The sequence below is a fragment of the Pseudorca crassidens genome, chromosome 4, assembly GCF_039906515.1.
Source record: "Pseudorca crassidens isolate mPseCra1 chromosome 4, mPseCra1.hap1, whole genome shotgun sequence".
Taxonomy (NCBI): domain Eukaryota; kingdom Metazoa; phylum Chordata; class Mammalia; order Artiodactyla; family Delphinidae; genus Pseudorca; species Pseudorca crassidens.
The window spans coordinates 3,368,207-3,390,465 of NC_090299.1; the positions used below are offsets into that span (position 1 = coordinate 3,368,207).

At 57.1% G+C, this 22,259-nt stretch overlaps 1 protein-coding gene across 30 annotated transcripts in view; it reads left to right on the forward strand.

Moving 5' to 3' along the window:
- Positions 1–22,259, forward strand: part of ABLIM2 (actin binding LIM protein family member 2) — a 150,808-nt gene that overhangs the window by 30,844 nt on the left and 97,705 nt on the right. For all 30 annotated transcript variants that reach the window (XR_010942828.1, XR_010942826.1, XR_010942831.1 and 27 more), the window contains exons 2-3: positions 9,542–9,685; positions 17,995–18,178. Coding sequence is in view for 22 of the 30 variants with exons in the window: in XM_067735003.1 (XP_067591104.1) it covers positions 9,542–9,685; positions 17,995–18,178 (328 nt within the window). In the remaining 8 variants the exon portion in view is untranslated. The remainder of the gene's footprint in view (positions 1–9,541; positions 9,686–17,994; positions 18,179–22,259) is intronic.

The window sequence follows — 22,259 nt, forward strand, 5'->3', positions numbered from 1 at the left end:
TGTCCCACTACAGAGGAAGACAGGCTCAGACCGGGGGCGGGGAGCCGGCACGTCCCAGGCCCCGCTCCAGCTCTTTCTCCCCACAGGGCTGGTTTCCTGGGGCCATCGCAACAAATAACAGACATTATTCTTGGACAGTTCTGGAGGCCAAAAGTCCGAGATCAGGGTGTTCCCAGCGTGGCTTCCTTGGCTTGCAGATGGCCGTCCTTCCCCCTGCGCTTCACACCATCTTCCCTCTGTGCGTCTCTGTGCCCTAGTTCCCCGTTCATAAGGCCACGGTCACATTGCATCCAGACCCACCCAAATGGCCTCACTTTAACTCAGTCACCTCTGTCCAAATCAGGTCACATTCCGAGGTGCTGAGGGCTAGGACTGCAGCACGTGAGTTTGGGGGACATAGTTCAATCCATCACAGACGAGTTCCTTTCTGTGGCCTCGAAGGAGCTCCCCCCAGTGTTTTCCAGCTAACACACTCTAAGAGTGAGGGAGACAGGGCGGCTCACTGGTTTTCCTTTTCCTGCCACCCCTCCTGTACCACCCGACCCCCAGCCCCAGCCCGGAGTAAGGCTCATTTCAGGCTCAGGGGGGCTGCTTGTGAGCCCATGGCCATCTCTGTATGGCTGAGAGTCCGAAGGCTCCCTTGCTTCAGGACAGGAAGAGTCCTGGGGCCTCAGGGACTCTACCCCACCTCACGGGGCCCCCGGGGGTCTGAGCTGAGTTGGCTGGAATCTAGAAGCCAAGCTCTTCTCGCTCAGCTAGAAATCCCTTCTGACTCTTCTGCCTCCCGGGGTCAGTGGAGTTTAACCTCGTGAATGTCCCCCAACCTCTCGGTCGTGGGGGGGTCTTGGGACCCTGACCTGCCAGAAAAGGACCCAAGCATCAGTACCGCCACTGTGGGCATGGGGACCCTGGATTCATTACCCCAACTGAGACACGTTGGATAGAATAATTGTGCTGGGACAGCAAGCAGCGCCCAGGATGGACCAGGGGAACTGGGTCATTTGTTCCCTGGCCCGGCATAGGTCTTTAGGGGGACCCGGCAAGCAGACAGGAGCCTCCAGGAGTGTCTCCGCCTGGGGAGCCCAGACTACCTTCTGCGAGTCAGAGGCTTACTCACCACTGTGCAGAGGAGACCTGACTTGTCCGAGGTCGCACAGTCCGTGACCCAGGGGGACGATGGGCAAGTCCCCTCACCTGCTGTGCCTCGGTTTTCACACCTGGAAAATGGGTACATGTTCTTACAGGATCACTGTGCTATGGGAGATGCTCAGCGCACAGTGGATCGGTACAGAAGGGGCCCTGGACGGGGGCCTTGAAGACTGAGCTGGGTTTTCACAGGCAGCGATGGGCAGGAACAGCACCCCCAGGAGGGCATGGTGGGAGCCAAGGCTGGCGCTGGGACCCCTGAGGACAGCTTTGGGAGAGAGTCTGTCTGACCCCCACTCCATCACAGAGCTGTGGCTGCCCTGTACAGATGATAGGCGGGCCCCAGGGGTGAATGGCCACCCAGAGCCCTTGGCCCACAGCTGGCCTCCCATTGCCCTCACTGGTTGGACCTTCAAAGCCTCCTGGGAAATCCTCTTCCTGGTCACTGTGAGGTTATCATGTCTGGCTGTGGGGGTCCCCGCATGAAGCAGGAATCTGGGGTTTTCCCCGCAGTGACTCCACCTGAGCTCTGCCCTTGGTCGCTGGGGGCCAGGACAGCTGACCTGCAGTCTAACCTGGCATCTCCCCGGGCTAAGCAGCTGGGCCCCAGGCGCCTGGGGGATTTAAGCAAGATAGCCTCATGGGAACTGGCTAGGACAGCTCTGGTTGAATTTGGAGCAGGCAGGACCAGTTTCTGGAACCAGACCCAGAAGGTAATAAACTTGTCCCAGTGCAAAGAGAGCTCAGAGCTGTCTTCGCTGGATGGAGGACAGATGAATGACGTGCCTGAAGAGTCAGAGAGGTCTGGCAGTGCAGGGACAGCCTGAGACCCTCACAGCCGGCTGGCTGGGTCCAGGCTACTGATGGCCCTGGTGAGAACAGGTGGGAACAGAGAGCCGCTTACTGGCTCCTGGTTATAATTAGCCGTCAGCCCTTAAGGAGGCTAAGATGGAAGTAATGACGTGTGATTTGGCTTGATTTTCCAACACGTAACGCTTGGGAGGGCGGGAAGGGAGCTCCCGGCCTATTCCTGAACCTATAGAGGACATCCTGAGGGCAGGGGAGACAGAACCCCTAAGGCCTTTGTGTCATTAACTCCATGTTTAGAAAACCAGTCTAAAGAAACCCCTGTGCTGGAGGGCGTGCTAGCTGCAAGGATGCTTGTGGCCACGTGGTATGTGAGAGCCGCCTCCCAGCCAGGCCTGGCTGAGCGCATCTTGCTCTGTCTGCACTGGTACCCAGTCCTAGGGAGCCGCACTTCTCAGACCTGGCCCCTGGCCCTGGGGGACTTCAGGCCAGAGAGGCAGATGGCCAGTAGGCAGGGGCCACCCAAATTGGTCAGTATTGTGATAGAGATGAGCACAGTGATGTGTGCTTGCTGCTGTCCCAGAAGGCACCTGTGCCTCTTGTGTCACCTCCTCCTGGAAGCCCTCCCTGACTACACACAGGTTCACCTCCCCACGCCCTGTGCCTCCCGCCACAGTTCTCTGCTCATTGTCACGGTTAGAAAGAAAGGCCTGAGGGGAGGCGAGAACGGTGAGCCTGGGAGCCGCTCTAGGCAGATGGGACTCTCAGGAGAGGGTGTGATGCACGGTCTTCCAAAGCTTTCAGCAGTAGAACAGAGTCATACGTGTGGAAACCCCAAGCCAGCTGTCTGCATAATACAGAGAGCAGGGTGGGAAGCCCTACAAAAGCTCCCCAGCTGACGGAGCGTGCGCTCCGGTTAGATCCCCAAGGACGCAGGGAGCTCCACCTCCTGATACCAAGGTGGATTTGCCTCAAGAGCAAACCCTGGGAAACAAGCTGGACGCGGCTGTTGGCCGTTGGCCAACCCAGCAGTGCCTGCTCGGGGGTCCAGCATTAACTGGGCCCTTCGAGAAGGGCCAGGACCAAATGCAGAGCCTTTGAGGGAGAGCGGAGATAAACAGCTGAAGAAGCCCCCAAGGACCACAGAACGACGTGTGCTGTGCTGTGTGGGAGGTGAGACATGAGGTGAATCGCTGGAAGAAGAGGGGCACCTGCCCCCTCCACGCCCACCCCCTGGGCCCGGTGCGTCCCCTCTCCTGCCGCCTGCCCACGCCCGTGCCTGGCCACTTTGCATACCCGCCTCCCCGGAGGCCCACCAGCGCCTCTGTTCCTGTTCGGTGAACAAGTGAGCCCGTGATCTGGGACTTGCAGACCAGCAGGTGGCAGAGGGGATGGTGGCATCAGACACCTGAGGGGGGACCCCAGCTGAGTCCCTAATCCAGCCCTGTGGCTTTGGGGAAATCCCCGTGCATCTCTGAGCCGCCATGTCCTCATCTGTGAAATGGGGGTGACAGGCCATTCCTGTGGGGTGTGGTATGGACCAAATGATGGCCAGGGCTGGGTCTGTTTTGTTCCAGTGGAATCCGGGCACAGAGTAGGTCTCAGACATTTGTTGGGTGAATGGATGAATGAACAGCAAACAAGAAGAAGCAGAGCTTTACTGTTTGGTGTTTGGAGTTGAACGCGCGTCGGCCGAGCACCCTGCGGTTTTGCCGTCAGAATGAGGTCGAGGTGACCTGCAGCAGTTTCCGTGGTTAGGGCACCGGGAAGGGTCAGGGCAGACGCTCCTTGGCAGGAGAAGGCAGGGCCCGCCGTGCTCCCTGCACAAGCGAGGATCCCGTGGAGGAGAGATGGTGGACACGTGTTCAGGTGGCATCACGGCTGGCTCCCAGGTCCCACGACAGGAGCACATGCACATTTGCCTGTGTGTCTTCACTGATGCCAGCTTGGTGAGTTACTATGAACAAAGTGGGAAACCGCACCCAGGTGGGTCTGTGCGAATGGAGTGGAAGGGAGAATGGGGTGGGTAACCAGGCCAGAGGCGAGCTCCCCCAGCTCGCTGGGCAGAGGGTGTTGAGGCCCCATCTATCAAAGTAAAGAAACCTACAAGCCCCCTGACGCTCTTGCCCGGTGTCCTGGGGGTCTGCCCGCCAGGATGGACATGGAGCTGAGAACTTGACCTTGACCTTGGCAGTGATGCCTGTGGGGCTCAGCCACCATGCCTGCTTCCCAAGGCAAGCACCAGCGAGGCCCAGTGCTGGATTTGGAACATCAGGACTGGCCGCAGCTGGGCCGAGCGCTGGGGAGCAGAGGGCAGTGTCGAGAAGCCCCCACTGATCCAGAGATCGCCATGAGACCCTCTCTGGAGGGAGCAACTGTGTCACCTGCACCCCGTCACAGTCCTTGCCTCCTGTGCCTGCCTTACCCAGCGGGCGCCCAGGTGGTCGCTGGCCTCATGTGTGTTCTCATCTGACCCAGACATGGGTCCCACATTTAGGAATACCTACCCCCATTTTATAGAAGGGAAGACTGAGGCTCTGTATGGCCATGTTGGCCTGCCCAGGGTGACAGCCAGGGAGGGGGGCAGCTGGGGTCAGTGCAGGCTGCCCCCCCTTCCTGCTCACCCACCCAGCCGCGGACCGAGGCCAAAGACAAACCTGGGACAAGCTGCCGATGAGGCTGCTGAGGGAGCGAAGGTGTGGCCCCCTCCCGACAGCCTCTGCCCCTCCCACCCCCAAGTCACGGGTCTGCCTCTGAGACCCGGAAGGACTAAGCCAGCAGCTGTTGGTCCCCGCACCTGTCAGGCATTGTACCAGAAGCTTTCTCCACTTCCCTGGGTTCTACATGATGCCTCCTGAGACCAGCCTCCAAATTAGTCGTGAACACAGAGGCTTCTCAGAGCTCAGTCAGCTCTCAAGGTCACACAGCTGCCCCTGGATGGTGGGTGGCTTCCAAACCCGGGCCTGCCGGCCGCCGTCCTGGTTCCTCCAGGCCTCGTGTACCTGGGGGCAGATCAGAACTGTACCCGGAGGGATTATAGAGGCGGGGTCACAGCGACTGCCAGGGCAGACCCGAGGAAGCCACGTCCCTCCACTGTGAACGTGAGTTCTGTGTTGATGTTACCGGTAATCGTTCTTTTCTTCCCAGCAAGGCTCCCCAGGCTGGGATTTCATTATCTCGGGGGGATTAAGTAGTCACGGCCCCATGGGATTGATCCTTTACCACTTGACTCTATGTTTTACGTTATTATTATCATCGCAGTCAGAGACGTGTTAAATGAAATGTTACAGCCGATCCAGAAACCGTAGAGAAATGAGCCTGCTGCCTTCTGGGTTAGGTCTGGAGTGTGGTAGTTCGTGTCTCTCTCCGTTTCTCTCTCTCTTTTAAGTTTTTTTTTTTTTAATAGACTTTATTTCTTAGAGCATTTTTCAGTTTATAGAAAAATTGAACAGAAAGTAAGGAGTTCCCATATACACCCCACCCCAAATCCCCAGTTCCCCCTGTTAGCATCTGCCTGTTAGGTTGTTGGAATGTTTGTGTGTGCTCCATTTGTTACAACTGATGAACCAGTTTTGCTATATTATTATTAACTAGCGTGCACGGTTTCCATCAGGGGTCGCTCTTGGTGTTGTGTTCTCTGGGTTTGGACCAGCGTGTAACGACGTGTATTCACCCCTGTGTGCCGCCCACTTACCCCTCCCTCCCCACCCCTCACAACCAACGACCTTTTACTGTCTCTGTGGTTTTGCCTTTTTGATGACGTCATAGGGTTGGAGTCACGCAGTGTGCGGCCTTTTCAGACTGGCTTCTGTCACTTAGTAGCATGCATCTGAGGTGCCTTCAGATGGCTTCATAGCTCACGTCTTGATAGTTCTTGATGCAATGAGGTCTGGCCAGAACTGCCGCATCCCTGTCTAGGGGCCCACTCCTGTCCTGTCCTGCCACGTGAGGGTCCCGATCCCTCCTTGCTGCCGTCATGTACCAGCTGGGCCGCCGCTCCTTGGCCCCAGTCCACTCGCCGGGCGGCAGCAGCAGTGACCACAGCACTTGCTCTGCCGGCTGCTGGGAGCACCAGTCCCCTTTGCAAAGCACCCAATCGGGCAGCTGCAGGAGGTTCGAGGAGTAAGTCCATCCTGAGGGGTAATAAGGCCCACGCCTCAAATCCACAGGATTCTCAGGCTGTGATCCCAGGGCCAAGGGGGCAGATGCGGGTTGGAGGGAACACCTGCGCGGGTGGTACCTGCACAGACAGGCCCCCTCTGTGCAGTGTCTACTTCCCACCACCAGGGGGCAGCACCCTGCTCTCTCGCCCTGCCACCAGAGGCCCCAGCAGGTTGTGGAGGACGCGCCAGGCGGGCAGAGTTGGTGCTTCCATAAAAACGATCCTCTTAAAGCAGCTTTCACCCCAAATCAAACAGTATTTCCAGTAACCAGGAAACTGGTGATGTCAGGCTGTGTATCCTTGAAAATGACAATGGCTATTGTGTATTGAGCATTTATGGTCTGCCGGACCCTGGGCTGCTTGCTAGACGAACATTTCTTTCCATGGTCCTAGCATCCCCTGGGGCAGATGCTGTGAGCAGAGGCCGGATGGCAGATGGACAGACGACTGGGAGTTCCAGGCTACTGCATGTAGGAGGTGAAGCTGGGCTGCACCTGGCCGTCTGCGCCCAGGGCTCTGACACCCATCCCCCACCACCACCACGTGGGTGGTGGGTAGACCTTGCCTGGCTATCCATGGAGACGTGAGGCACATGGTCCTTTGTATGCGTGATGGATGAAAAGATAATAGTGTTGAAGGTCTTTGCGGCCACGCCCTCAAATCCTGATTTAGCCTGTGTGGACTGGGTGACTCAGGGGCCCATCAGCCCCATGTGAGCCCTGGGGCTGCCCTTGCACAGCCATGAGCCGGCTCCGCCTGAGGTTTCGAACTTCAAGTCCAATGGCTCGTTCCGCACAGGGAGTCCTAAATTCTAGCCCAGGACATCCTTGCTCTCTGCCCCGTTTTACCAATTTTACTAAGTACTGGATGAGGCAGTTTCTGTGATCATCATATGTTGACGCTTAAATCAGAGTGGAAATGTCAGCACAGCTCCCAGGACGGCAGACAGAGCTCTGGGGCCCTCGCTGGGCTCTGCACGGTCCAGTCTGCCGTCTGGTCCTGACGCCCTTGGAAACGCAGGCAGGCCTTGACCCTGGGCCTGGGGTACTAAGGGCGACACCAAATGATTTTTTTGTGCCCATCGTCTCCTTTTTGGCACCTGTGTCTCCAGGCTGTGTGGCTTTTGTCCCCAGACAGCTGACACCTGCTACCCTTGGGGTCTTCAGAGCCTCCTCCTGGAAGGCCTGATGTCCCCAGCGTGGCCCAGGCCCTCCTCCACAGTCAAACTCCCCACCGCGGACGGGACCCAGAGGAGGGAGCCCTGTGCTGCAGGAGCGGGGCTCCTGGGACGGGGCGGGGTCTGGTGGGCCTGGGGGGCAGGCTGCAAACTGGATGGAGAAGTGTCCTCCTCTGTCTACAGCCACCTCCTCCGTTTATACAAGAATGAGGAGACCTTCTGGGGCTGATACTCAATCAGTGCTGGGGTTCAGCGATTTTGTAAATGTGTGTGTGTGCACGTGTGCATGTCCGTCTCTCTGTGTGTGTCTGTGTGTGTTTGTGTGTCTGTGTGTGTTTGTGTGTCTGTGTGTATCTGTATGTCTATGTGTGTATCTGTGTGTCTGTGTATGTGTGTCTGTCTGTGTGGGTGCATATGTATAGTTGTGTCTGTGTGTGTATGTGTATTTGTGTGTCTGTATGTGTATTTGTGTTTGTGTGTGTGTGTATCTGTGTGTGTGTATGTATGTGTATCTGTGTCTCTGTGAAAGGGTATCTGTGTGTGTACGTGTGTGTGTGTCTCGTGTGTATGTGTGTGTCTCTGTGTGTATGTACATGTATATCTGTGTGTCTCTGCGTGTGTATTGTGTGTGTGTGTGTATCTGTGTCTCTGTGAAAGTGTATCTGTGTATGTATGTATGTGTGTCTCTGTGTGTATGTGCGTGTATATCTGTGTGTGTGTGTGTGTGTGTGTGTGTATGAATACGCTTAACTCTCCAATGAAGCGTGGTGTATCTGGGGCATCCCAGGTGGCGGGTGTCTGCTGGGCCGCATCACCTCCCCGGGGCCCCCCTGTGGCCCCAGCGGTGTACAGGTGGATGGTGTACCTGGGCCCGTGGACTCCCCGCCTCAGGTGCCCGCGGCTCCCTGGCTCTTTCAGCCTCTGCTGAAACCTCAGAACTCATTCAGCCCAGGAAAGGGAGACAGGAGTTCCAGCTTGGGGGCAACCCTCACTGGGGCGACGGGAGCAGGACCCGTGCCCCGGCCCCCTTCCTTCTGAGGGACGCCCTGGAGGGGCTCCAAGGGGGGGTCCAGCTCAAAGCATGCCATCGCTGCCCCCACTCCTTCCTGCCACCCGGGGTCCCCTAGGTGTACCACCTGCACCCCACCCCTGCCTCAGGTCGGTGACCCCAGACCACGACGGGAGCGTGGGACTGGAAGACGTGGGTCTAAGCGGAGACCCGCGCTTGTGAAAGGCAAAGGCTGTTTGCTCAGAGCTGGCTGGGCGGGGGGTCAGCCTTCGTCACGTGCCTGGCGGAGACCCAGAGGCAGGCAGAGGAGTGGGCGAGCTTCCCAGTGGAGAAGGGGGGCTCAGGGGCCTCTGATGGGGGCTGGGGGGCTGCTGCAAGGGGTGTCCCAGGCGACTGGGCAGAGGCAGGCTGCGCCTCCTTGGGCTGGTCCTGAGTGGGGGGTGGGTCGGGCTGCTGGGGCCCCGTGGTGGGCTGTGCTCTCTGCCCGCAGTTCCACCGCCTCCTTGTGCTGGGACAGAGCTGGTCCCCAGCCCCTAGGCTGTGCTGGGACAGAGCTGGTCCCCAGTCCCTAGGCTGTGCTGGGACGGAGCTGGTCCCCAGCCCCTAGGCATCCCCGACCACAGCTCTGCCGCTTGGCCTGCAGCTGGTCCTCACCTGGCTGCCGCCACTCCTGGGCTGGAGCTCCCCGAGCACAGACCCGCCGTGGGCCCCAGCGTCCCGCACGCCGGCCTCCGCGGGCACTGCCCAGACCCCAGGAGACCCACAGTCGGGCCCTTTGACCGTCCACCCTGACCTGTCCCTCGGGGTCTCCAGTGCCTCCTCAGCCATCCTAGGTCATGGCTGGCTCTAAGGGGGACAGTGACAATATTCAGGTCCCTGTCCCCAGGGCACAGAGGGGATTCAAAGCGAGCTCACAGGAGGATGTGGCTATTGCACTCTCAGGAGAGGGGACCTGGGTCCCTGGCTGCAGAAGGACTGGCCAGCTCACCAGGCCCCTGAGGGCCACAGTCGTGCCAGGTCGGGGCCGCAGGGGGATCGGCTGCCCTTTGGGAGGTGGGCACACAGAGGTGGGGGACAGGACCGCTGTCGGCGTCTCGCATGACCTGACCTCCGCTGGTCCCCCGAAGCCCTGTGGGTTGTGCTGGGAGATGCGTCGGGCCCCGAGTCCTCGCACAGTCGCTGGTTTGCCCACTGGTGCCCGGCATGTCCCGCTTTCTAACACAGCGCCTTTTCCCCACAGTGTCGGAGCCCCAGGCTGCCCACAGTGCCCCGGAGAAGCCGGCCAGCACGGCGATCCTGTGTAACACCTGCGGGAACGTGTGCAGGGGGGAGGTGCTGCGGGTGCAGAGCAAGTACTTCCACATCCAGTGCTTCGTCTGCAAAGGTGAGCGCCGACCCACGTCCGCGATGGGGCCAGGCACAGCCCTGCTGTGTGGCCGAGCCCGCCTCCCAGCTGCCACGCTGGGCCCCAGAAACTCGTTAGATCTGGGATGCTGGAAAAACGGACCCCAAACCTTCATACAACAGCGTGATCTTTTCAGTGTGGCCCGTGTCCCCCCCGTGTGGGGGTGACGGGGGCATCTGCCCAAGGGGGAGGGCCAGAGGACGAGGTCCAGGTCCCGGGCAGTGTCCTCGGATGGCCGTAGCCATGTCCGTGATCCACTGGCCAGAGCAAAGTGGCCGCTTGGGCCCCGTAGCCACACGGTGAATGGCCGTCACTGGTGGCATGAACTCAGCACCTCAGGGTGCACAGGACCTAAGCTGGGCCACGAACCTCGGGCGCCCCTGCACCCTCCCAGAGCGGGACTGAAAACGTTACTGTTCACTCCAAATGAACACGGCTTTTTCTCCGATTATAAAAAATAACATGACTATCACTAAATCCAGATAATACCAAAAGGATAAGAAGAAAGTAAAACAAATCACTTGAAGTCCCTCTATCTGAGCCAGGCTTTGCTCGGAGCGTGCTTCCAGCCTAACCTTTCTCCCTACGCTCAAGTCACTACACATTCTGTCGTGCACAACAGGGTTTCGTGTGTTCGCATTTAGTTTCCTGAGAATAAATGAAAAGTAGCATTTGGGGGAAGGGATGGGCAGATCAAACCAGTCTGACACAGTGTCCAAACCCAAAGAATTGGCAGTTTTAAAGAAAGAATTCTTTTAATGGCCCTGCAAACCCCTCCTTACCTCTGGACAGCAAGCGGTGTCGTCACAGCCTGCTTTCCTGCGGGTTTGAAACGACGTCCAGAGAGGCACAGACATTCGCATGTGGGCCTCGACGGGCCGCGGGGGCAGTGAGCCCCTGGGCTTTATGGGCAAAGATGGGAAATACGCCACGTGTAAGATAATCCAGCCATGTGGCTTTTATCAGCACCACGGGGCCCGTTAACTGCCTGAGTGCCCTCAGCCCACCATAGTCTCAGGAGGCCCTGCTGTGCACCAGGCCCGGCTTTGGAAAGCGCTAAGGAGGAAGGCATGAGACTTAGCTTTGACAGGTGAGGTCTGGTGAGGAGATCAATCTACCAGCTTGCCGGGAATAGTTGGGTGTTAGTGGTAGAAGCCGAGTGCCGGGAAGGTGGCCCACCGGGAGGGATCTGGGAACTTCCAGAGAAGGCTTCCCAGAGGAGGTGGCGTTTTGGCTCTAGGTTCAGCCAGAGAAAGAAGAGGAGAGCTGGGCTGGCAGAGGCGGCCAGGCCTGTGCCCGCGGTGCGGGGCGCAGTGTGGAAGGTGCAGCGGGGCCGAAGGAGGGGGACTGAAGCTCAGGGGCTGCCAGGGAGCCTGCCGGTCCTGCCGAGGAGGCTTCCTTCTCTCACCTTCTCTTACCTCTGCTGAGCGCTTCCTGTGAGCTCAGTGCTTTCCGTGTGTTTTCTTCCAAAGTCCTCCAGTATTAGGGGGGCTGAGGCGTTGTCTCCAGTTAAAGATGAGGAAGCAAAGGGTGATGTGTGACTCGCCTGGTTGACACCTGTGGGAGCAGCTGGCGAGAGCGGGGGGAGCCCTTCCCACGAGCCTCAGCTCTGCCCCAGACCCAGCATGGAGGGACGGGGTGCAGGGCCCCCAGCAGGGTCTGCATCCCGGTGAGGAGGGGGCGGACACGCATCCACCCACCCACAGATTCATTCTGTGCCAGGTGCCGTGTCAGCCTGCCGGCATAGCGGGGGCCCCTGCCTTCAGTAGGTGGCATGTCGGCTTCACCTGCTGAAGGGTGACAGGGAGCATCTGAGTTTTCCTGCAAGCTTTTGAGAAGTTGTGTTTTGTGAAGCTTGAGGATTGCATAGTCTTAGATCGATCTTTTATCCAGGCTCTCATGAAGATGCAAAGTCTGTGAATCATTGAGGGTGCTCTTGGATGAATAAAAAAGAAGACCCAACTTATAGTGTCTTAAGTTACATGGATATATATCATCTTAACAGGAACTCTGGAGGTCGCCTCCTCACCCCCAGAGCTGGTTAATTTAACGGCTCAAACAAGTCATCAAAGACTAGGTTCTTTTTCCACTCCCCACCCCCAACTCCCCCCCCATCTTATACATGTCAGCAGTAACTCTCCTCATGGTCTCAAGATGGCTGCAGTAGCTCCAAACATCACATCCTCACAGGTGGACACTCAGCCCTGGGGAAGAAGTTGGGCAGGGGTGTGCACAGGCAAAGGGGCCCTCCCCCTGCATGATTACTCTGATTGGGTCATCAGGGTAATCTCCCTTCGATCAGGGAGGAGAACCTTTTCCCTGGAAGCCCACACAGGCTTCCTGTATGACTCGCTGGCTAGAACTAGGTCACACATCCACTCCACCGGCAAAGAGTAATGGGAGGATGGGGACTGACTGACTCCAGCCATGTTCGTCCCTGGGTGGGTGTGTTGCCAGGCCGACCGAAACAGGGTCTGTTAGCCCAGAAGACAATTGTGTCTAATTCTGATCCAGGAGATCCCAATGTGTTGGGTTCCTGCCACCCAGGGACTGGCTTGATGCGCCTTGGTTTACATCTCAAAATCTGAACGTTAAACCTGAAAATCTGTGAAAGAAATCACATCATTCTCCAGACCGTCTGGGCTGCCTCAGGCTTGGGCTGTGATGCCAGAAGGTCTGGGTTCAATTCCCACCTCTTCCACCCCCAGCTCATGTGGGTCTTAGACATGTTTCTTAGCCTCAGTTTCATTCGACAACCCGATTGGGCACATACTCCGTGCTGGGCTTGGGATGTATCCGTGAACAAAACAGACATCCTTGTCCTTGTGGAGATCACATTCTAGGGCAGGGAGACAGACAATAAGCACTAGATAGAATTAACAAGCAAATTTCATCATATGCTGAAAGTGAAGTGCTAGGAAGGGGAAGACAAAGAGCAAGATAAAGACGGGGCTGGGAGTGCCGGGGAGTTACTATTTTAAATTGGGTAATCAGGGCAGGCTTCGTGGAGGAGGTGACCTTTGCTTGAAGACTTGAAGGAGGTGAGGGAAGAGCATTGCAGCCAGAGGGAACAGCCAGTGCAGTGACACTGAAGCAGGGAAGTGTGCCTGGCAGGTTCCAGGACAGCACGAGGCCTGTGTGTCTGGAGTAGAGTGAGGAGGGGGAGTGGGGGAAGGCTGGGGGGAAGGGGGTCCTCGTGAGGACCTGGGCTGTGACACTGCGAGAGAAAGAACACAGGAGGATCCTGTCCATTTTAGTTTCATGGACCACTGGGTGCTGTGCTGATGAGGGGAGGCCAGGGCAGGGTGGGGAGAAGGGCCTGGGCCCCAGCCTGAGACCACGGCAGCTTGGACGAGCGTGTGAGGGGGCGTCTGCTTCTGGATTGTCTTGAAATCCAGCCAGCTCTAGTTTCACGATACAAAATGGGAATCTGTGTAGGATAGAAACATAGCAAACATCCAGCACATAGCACATCCTCAAGAAAAAATGAAATCTGTCGCCACCGCTACAACTGAAATTCGCACAGGAAAACAAATCCGGTTCTCTTGACCTTTTATGTGTAGTGGAGTTCTGCGCTTTTAGAACTTTTGTGGCAGGGGGGCCGCACCACGCAGCATACAGGGTCTTAGTTCCCCGAGCAGGGATTGAACCGGCGCCCCCTGCCAGAAGGTCTGGGTTCTGGAAGCGCAGAGTCTTAACCACTCGACCGCCAGGGAAGTCCCTAGAACATTTGTTTTCAACCAGGAGCTTTTGTAGCCCTGCTCGTGGTGCCTGGGAAACAAGGGCCCCGACTCTGAAATGATAAAAAGGTGAGGCCACAACCATGTGTGACCTCAGGAAAGCAGGTGTTTTCTGATCTGTGTGGCAGCAGGACTGAGCGCGCTCATGACTGCAGAATGAGCGAAGGAAACAGGAGGGAGGGAAGCCTGTGTGTGTGTGTGTGTGTGTGTGTGTGTGTGTGTGTTGGGGGAAGAGGCCACCAGCTCTGCCTGTAACTTGGTAACAGCAGGTGGGGTTGTCCACAAGGACACAACCCCATGGGGACCATGAAGAGACACACCCAGAGCTGGTCTTAGCGACTGGGGGTGACAAGGGAATGGGGCAAAGGGATTGCGTTCCAGGGGCGTTTATGAGAACAGGCCCACATGGCAGAATTGTGGAAAGTCAAGGCAGGAAGCCATCTCCGGTGACGTGGGCCTGTTATTTTCAGATGGAGCATCTGAGGCAGAGGTTAGGTCAGGACCTGGGCTGGCAGTGACCACGCTGCCCTGAGCCAGCTCCCTCCAACTCACATGAACGCCCTGGGGTTCTCGGGCTGCTTTGTGTTTTAACATCAATCACTCTCTCCTCTTCCCAGACACCAGGACAAGAGCATCCCTGAGCTGACCACCCCAGGGGAATTGCCTTCCGTATTTGGGTAGAGAGCCTTCCAATCTTCTCCTTTGTAAGAGTCTTTTCGATCTGAAGTCCTGTTGTATATTTACTTCTGTGTCCCGATGTATTCTCTTTAAGGGACTGTGTAAGCCCTTTCCCCATCATACATCCTTCAACATCAATTTCAGTATATACCCAGATTCCTTCAGAGGCCTGGCCTGCAGCAGACTTAGCCGTTCCTCAGCTCTTAAACGTTTACATCGATTCCAGCCCGGCACTGGGCTGGTCAGTTTCCTGTGCCTCATCCCATGAGTCATCAGTATGGTTAACCCTTTGTTACAGGTGAGGACTCTGAGATTCAGAGAGGTTGAGTAACTTGCCCCAGGTCACACAGCCAGGAAGCAACAGGAGGAAGCATTCATGCCCAGGCTGCCTGTCCCTAAAGCCCAGTGTTTATTTCCTACATTATACTGTAGTGATGCTGCAGCCAACACCATGCAAGAACGCTTCTGTGGACGTTCACGGTCAGTTCCTTGGGATAGAGTCCCAGAGAGAGACGACTGGGTCAAAGGGTAGGAGCGGTTTTCGTATTCCTTTGAGTCGATGCCAAAGGGTATTCCAGAAAGTGGTGCAGATTGTCTTCCCACCATGGCCCGCCCCCTCCCGACCGTTTCTCAGAAGTGACAACAGTGACCGCCAGAGATGGGGGGGCGGGCTGCTCCGGGTCACCCACAGCTGCTGGTGCCCTTCACTTCACTGGGTCTCGGCTACTTGGATAGACAGATGGAATGTGAGGAGAATATATTGTCTTGATTAGGACGTTCAAAATTATTAACGAATTTGGACTCTTAATTTTTAGCAGGCAAAGGTCTGGGTTTACTGTCTGGCCCCGACCTTAGTGGACCCAGCCAGCTACAATCCGGTCAGTAGCAGAGATGACCGGGGCCGGGCAGGGAGGACGTAGCATTGGCCGGGCCCGGCTCTCGGGGCAGGAAAGCGGCTTTAATTCAGTCTTCTGGTGCCTCCGTGATGTAGATGCAGGTTATAGTGGGGCGCTAGATCCCTCTTCACATTCTTCTCCTTCGAAGAACAGTCAATACGGTCATATCTTTAGGAAGATTAGAAAATGAGCCCTGGAGCTCGCACGCCACTAGAGAGAAGCCTGCGCGCCTCAACGAAGATCCCGTGTGCCGCAACTAAGACCCGACACAGCCAAAAGTAAATAAGATAAATAAATAATAAATCTTTAAAAAAAGAAAAGAAAAAAAATGAGCCTAGTACCAGAGCCAAGGGTGTCCGTGAACCAGCCCGTCACTCAAGGGCTGAATTGTTACAGGCAGCGTTTACTGAAAAGTCACTAATTCTCCTACAGAGGCCTCAGGGAGCCTGTGCTTCCCGAGTCGGGGTACATCTGCTTGGCCTACGCTGTGGTGCAAGATTTTCTTTCTTTAAATAAATGTATTTATTTTGGCTGCGTTGGGTCTTTGTTGCTGCACGCAGGCTTTCTTCAGTTGCGTTGAGCAGGGGCTACTCTTCGTTGCGGTGCGCAGGCTTCTCATTGCGGTGGCTTCTCTTGTTGTGGAGCCCGGGCTCTAGGCGCACGGGCTTCAGTAGTTGTGGCTCACGGGGTCTAGAGCGCAGGCTCAGTATTTGTGGCGCATGGGCTTCAGTAGTTGTAGCACGCGGGCTTCAGAAGTTGTGGCTTGCGGGCTCTAGAGCGCAGGCTCGGTAGTTGTGGTGCATGGGCTTAGTTGTCCACGGCATGTGGGATCTTCCCGGATCAGGGCTCGAACCCGTGTCCCCTGCATTGGCAGGCGGATTCTTAACCAGTGCGCCACCAGGGAAGCCCTGTGGTGCAAGACTGAACAAAGGCTTTTCACTCTCGGGCTGGGTGAGAGAAGGATTTAGAGCTGGGCACCGGCCTCGGGCCTCCTGGGGTGAGTGACGTCAGTAAAACGATGGCCTGGATGGTGGCCCCGCACGACTTGGGGCTTATGTCACGCTAGCATAGGATGCGCCTCTGTGCTGCCCTTCTCACCTCTGAGTAGGCCCAGATGAGGACTTGGGGGCCCAGAGAGATCAGGGCCTTGCCCAGGGGCACACAGCGCAGTGCACGAGTGGAGCCTGCATCCCCCAGGCAGCCCTGGAGTCTGGGCTTCCAGCTGCTCAGCCTTATGTCCAAAGAGCCAACAGCTCCTTGACGATGTGGAAGGAAGGATTTCCAGCCACTCTAGTGGCTGTAACCGGGTAACAGCACGTGCAGCCCTGTGGCCCAGGTGAGGGGACAGGGACACCCGGGAGAGGCCCGCCACCTCGCCCTGTGTAGGGGTGGGAGCTGAGCTGAGTGGGTCCCACCTGGCAGAGCCCCCCAGAGCCCCCAGGTCCTGGGTCGTGTGCACCGACCGGTGCATGAGCTGAAAGGGCGCTGCTGACCAGACCAAGCAGACCTGACCCCCGAGGACCCCAAGACCCTTGGAGATTCAGACTCCCACACTTGCTCTTCCCAAACTGACCAGCCTGAGAAGCCACCTGCAGTGGAGGAAGGCTGCTCGGCTGCCCTCGCCTTCCAATCCCCCAGGGCGCCAAACAAGGTGGAGTTTAAAAGTCGGGGCTCCCTTGATCAGACACCAGGAACTCCCCTCGACCACCACCATCCGTGTCGTCAAGAGCTGCACTGTGAAAAGCTTGTCCTCTATCCACGTAATAATAATTTACCAAAATTTACAACATATGTGTTGTTTCGATAGCTTTATACTAGTAGCAGTCATAACAACACTACCCAGAATAAGCTATTAAATATTTAGAGCCTGGTGGCCATAAGAAATTCCTAATAAATCAATTTCCACGTAGACGGAGGGATTTTTGTTGCAGAGAGCCATGGGCGCCTTCCATCTCTGAAACACGCCACGTGCGCACGCAGTTCTGTGGGGGAAAGAGGCGGCAACAGGCTTTCCTAGCAAACGAGGAACGAGGCGGAATGCCTGCTTTCACTCAGAGCCTGTCTCTGGGTTTTGTAAACAGAGGTCGGTGGTCCTGCTTCGACACCCGCGGTCTACGAGTTAATTTAAAGGTGCCTCCTTACAGTTCACCGGAAACTACAGCCTCTGCAGTCGGTTAAAGTTTTGATGAAAACTTTGGGCGTTGATTCAAAGATGGGTTACCTGGTATTTCAAGGCTCTGGCTAGGGGGCTGCGACCACAAAGACCCCGCCCTGACGGGCTGGCAGGCTGGGCCTCCCCAGGGAGGGCGCGAAGGCTGCTCCCTCTGGAACCAAGCCCGGTTCCCATGTGCCCTGGGGCCTGTCCTGAGGGCAGGCACTCCATCCTCCGCCTGGCAACGTCCCCCTGGTCCTCCCTGGGGCAGGAGGTATATGAGGGGTCAGTGCGAGTGTGCCCGGCCTCTCTCCCTTTTGCAGGGGGTCTGGCCTCGTCCATGTTGGGGGAGACGGGTGGAGGGGGGTCAGGAAGCCTCACTGTGGTCAGGGGATCCTCCCCCCCAGAACAGGGCCTAGCACGCGGTAGGTGCTCAGGTGTGAACCGCCTCCCCATCTGTTATTTTCCTGCTGGGAACAGCCCACCTGGAGGAGCGGGGGTTGGGGGGGGCTCATGGGGCATCAGCATTGCGTCCCTGGTGGGCTCAGGAGGCGAGGAGGCGCTGGGCTGGCCCCTCAGCGCAGCCTGCTTCTCATCCCGGGTCTGTGCCCCTTTCTAGAAGCTTCCACAAGAAAAGCCACTCGTCTCCAGGCTGAGGGGCCGGAGCTGGAGTCTGTGCTTAGGGCCTGGCCCCCCGAGCGTTCAGCGAGCAACCCTGAGTTCGCACCGAAGCCTGTGTGTAGTGAGGGATACCCATGGAGCCCGGCGGGACTGGGGAGCTGGTGGTCACCTGCTACCTCGGCCCCTCCCGTGTGTCCCCAGAATGCGGCTGTGACCTGGCCGAGGGCGGCTTCTTCGTGCGGCAGGGCGAGTACATCTGCACCCAGGACTACCAGAGACTGTACGGGACCCGCTGCTTCAGCTGCGATCAGTTCATCGAGGGCGAGGTGGTGTCGGCGCTGGGCAAGACCTACCACCCAAACTGCTTCGTGTGTGCCGTCTGCCGGTGAGTGTGGGACCTGCAACCGCTCCTCCCCAGCCCTCCCGCCTCCCACCTCCCTCCTCCCTCCCTCCTCCCTCCCTCCCCCTCCCTCCCGCCTCCCTCCTCCCTCCACCCTCCCTCCTCCCTCCCTCCCTCCTCCCTCCCTCCCTCCTCCCTCCTCCCTCCCTCCCTCCTCCCTCCTCCCTCCCTCCTCCCTCCTCCCTCCTCCCTCCCTCCTCCTCCCTCCCTCCCTCCTCCCTCCCTCCCTCCTCTCTCCCTCCTCCTCCCTCCCCCTCCCTCCTCCCTCCCTCCTCCCTCCTCCCTCCTCCCTCCCTCCTCCCTCCCTCCTCCCTCCCTCCATCCTCCTCCTCCCTCCTCCTCCCTCCTCCCCCTCCCTCCTCCCTCCTCCCTCCTCCCTCCTCCTCCCTCCTCCTCCCTCCTCCCTCCTCCTCCCTCCTCCCTCCCTCCCTCCTCTCTCCCTCCTCCTCCCTCCCCCTCCCTCCTCCCTCCCTCCTCCCTCCCTCCTCCCTCCTCCCTCCTCCCTCCTCCCTCCTCCCTCCCTCCTCCCTCCCTCCTCCCTCCCTCCATCCTCCCTCCTCCCTCCTCCTCCCTCCTCCCCCTCCCTCCTCCCTCCTCCTCCCTCCTCCCTCCTCCTCCCTCCTCCCTCCTCCCTCCTCCCTCCTCCTCCCTCCTCCCTCCTCCCTCCCTCCCTCCTTCCCTCCCTCCCATTGTCTCATATGGCCGGGAGGGAGGCGGGACCCAGCCAAGGGATGGCAGGTGGACCCTGGCCCTGCTCTGAGGCACACCTTCATCCAGCCGCACACCTTGCAGGCTCCCACCCCTCGCCCGCAGCACAGGATCAAGCCCTCTTTCCAGGATGCAGAGGCCCGTGGGTTCTGAGACTGCCAGCACGAGGCCTCTGATGGCTTCTGGGGAGGTGCTCGCCCGCCGCCTGTGCCTTCTCGGCCCCGCCCACCAGCCCCTCTCCTGTCCGCAGCCTCCACCTCGTCTCCTCTCACGTTGGTGCCTGCAGTGTCCACGCTTTGGCCTCTCCGTGCCCACCCACTGCCGCTCCCCTCTCCCTCACCATCCTGGCACATCCCACCTGCACACCCCGCCTCTCTGTACCCAAGTCCCTGATCTGTAGGTGGCACAGGCGCCCAACCCACCAGGCACACGAGCCCCAAGCGTGGGCATCTTCCCAGGTCCCCCCCATGAACTTCCGAAATCGGCCCAGCCACTGCCTTACTCAGACCCAGAACTCACCTCCCTGGAGTCCTGCCAAGGCCTCCACACTGGGGTCCCTGTTTTCCCTCTGCCTGTCACTCCTCCACCCCACCCCCATGGCCTCCACGAGAAAGCCTGAGCCTCCCAGCCTGGCTGAGAGGAGCTTCACAGTCTGTTCCAGTCCCTTCATTCCTTTATTCATTCATTCATTCATTCATTCGTCCAGGCTTTTCTAGATGCCTACGTGGGCCAGGCCCCAGGCTGGCTCTGGTGACTTGGAGCTGCGTTAGCCCAGACCCTATGGGCACAGCATCTGGGGACACAGCAGTGCAGCAAGAGCTGCCTGCCCCCAGCCTCCCTCCGGGAAAGCAGTCCCCTCCCTGTCCCTCGTCGTGGCTCCCCTGCATCCTGGGCCCGACAACCCTTCTGTGGCACCGTGTCCCAGAGCTGCTTGACGGCAGCACCACGTGGGCAGGGACTGGATTTGACTCCTCCGGCGCCTGCTGCCTGCCACAGAGCAGGTGTCCGGTGAATGGCCGCTAGAGACAGAATGAGGTCCTCAGCCCCGGCAGCAAGGCTACACCCGCTCCCCTCTCTGCCCTGCAGCTCTGGGGCTTGGGGGCAGCAGCAGGCAGCCCTCCCACGTGGGCATCCTGCCTCCCCCCTCCCTCCCTCCCTCTCTCCCACCCACCACAGCCCCAGACACATTGCTCCCAGGGGGAATGTTCTGTCTAGAAAACAAAGAATGAAACCCCCAGAGTTTATTCTCTGTTCTCTCTGTCTCACCACACCCAGCTGAAAGGGGTCTTGTTGAGTGTTGTTCCCACTGTTTTCTGTAGTTGTGGCACGTGCTCTAGGCGGAAAGGGAAGCTTTTGTTGGGGGTGGGCGTGGGAGGAGGTGCTGGGCCAGGAAGGAGCAATGACAAGGGACATTTCTAACGGAAGAGTCACCGTGTGTCATTGCAGCGTGCGTGGGTCAAGGTTCCCCCAAGGATAATCTGCATGTTTGATTTCTGTGAACGTAGCTTAGAGACAAGAGGTGACATAATCACAGTGGGTTTGAAAGATCACCTCTGTAATCCGATATTTTAAAAATAATACCTGACAGCCCTGTCGTGCTGGAGTCACTGGGCCTGGACTTACCCACCCACTATAAAAAACTAGAAGACTGGAAAAAATATACAAAACAACTGTTTTGGGATACTGGCGCACAGGCAGCTCAGGACTAACAGAGGGAAGACGAAAGAAGGGACCCCTGTGACCACCCAGCTTTCTGCCTGGAGGCTGTTTCTTGAACCAGAGGACAAGAAGGGAACCAGGTAGGGCATGGCATCCTCCCCAAGTTAAGAGACAGTGATGTGAGAGGCAGAACAGCATAGCAGAAGGGAGAGAGCTATGCAGAACGAAACATCAGGAGAGTTGCACAGAGGTGCCTTTGACTCTTGGACTAAACACGAAGCCATGTAGACGGAGAGGAAATTTCATAAGGTTGGGCAAAAAATGACCAGGTTGCTGTAAGCTAAACATTCCCAGGGCTGGGAGACATTCGAGTTCTGGCCAGGTGGAGATTCCTTGTGGAACACCCAGGCATGCAGTGGGGACACCAAAAGCATCATGCCTTATTAGCGGAACTGAAATCGCCCTAGAGTGAAGGCGTAAACCTGCTCGAAGTTCAAGAACAAGCCTCAAAGAGATCACGCTGGTCTGCAAGCGAGCTAACTGCCTGCCAAAGTAAAGTGTAACACTCTTCGTAGAAAGAGAAGAAAACCCAGCCCTCAACAACATAAAATCGACAATGTCCAACACCCATCAAATGTGACCGGTCATAAGAAGAAGCTGGAAAACGTGACCCAGGGCCAGAAGAAAAATCAGTCAGTAGCAACAGACCCAGAAATGAGATCAATGGTGAAACTAGCAGACGATGACTTTAAAACAGCCGATGTAAATATATTTAAGTATGCAGAGGAAAGCATGAACATAAGCAGGAACATTATAGAAGACATGGAAAGAAACCAAATGGAAATTATAGAAATGAAAATGGAAATTTCTGAAATAAAAAATTCCCTGAGGGCTTCCCTGGTGGCGCAGTGGTTGAGAGTCCGCCTGCCGATGCAGGGGACACGGGTTCGTGCCCCGGTCCGGGAAGATCCCACATGCCGCGGAGCGGCTGGGCCTGTGAGCCATGGCCGCTGAGCCTGCGCGTCCGGAGCCTGTGCTCCGCGACGGGAGAGGCCACAGCAGTGAGAGGCCCGCGTACCACACACACACACACACACACACACAAAAGACGTCAAGAAAATGAAAAAGCAAGCCATCAGCTTAATAGAAGATACATATCTGGTGAAACACAGTTATCTACAATATATAAAGAACTTCTACAACTCAATAATAAGACCAAAAATACTATTAAAAATGAGCAAAGGAGTTTAGCAGATACTCCACAAAAATGTATGTAAATGACCAATAAACAAATGAAATGATTACATTAACATCACTAGTCATCAGGGGAATTCCAATTAAAACTCGTTGAAATACCATCCATGTCCTCTAGAATGACTCACAGTAAGAAGATGGATAGTGGCAAGTGTTGGTGAGGATACAGAGTGAAAGGAGCTGTCACAGGTCTCTGGTGGGAAGGCAAAGTGGTGCAACCTCTACAGAAAGCAGTTTGGCAGTGTCTTGTGAAGTTAGGCACACAGTTAGCACGTGGCCCAGCAATTCCGCTCCTAGGTATTTACCCAGGAGAAACAAAAGCGCACGTCCACACAGACTTGTCAGCAAACGTTCTTAGCAGCTTTATTTGTAACAGTCCCAAACTGGAAAGAATCCAAATGTCCTTGGACATGAACAGTTCATCCGTGCAAAGGAGCAGCATTTG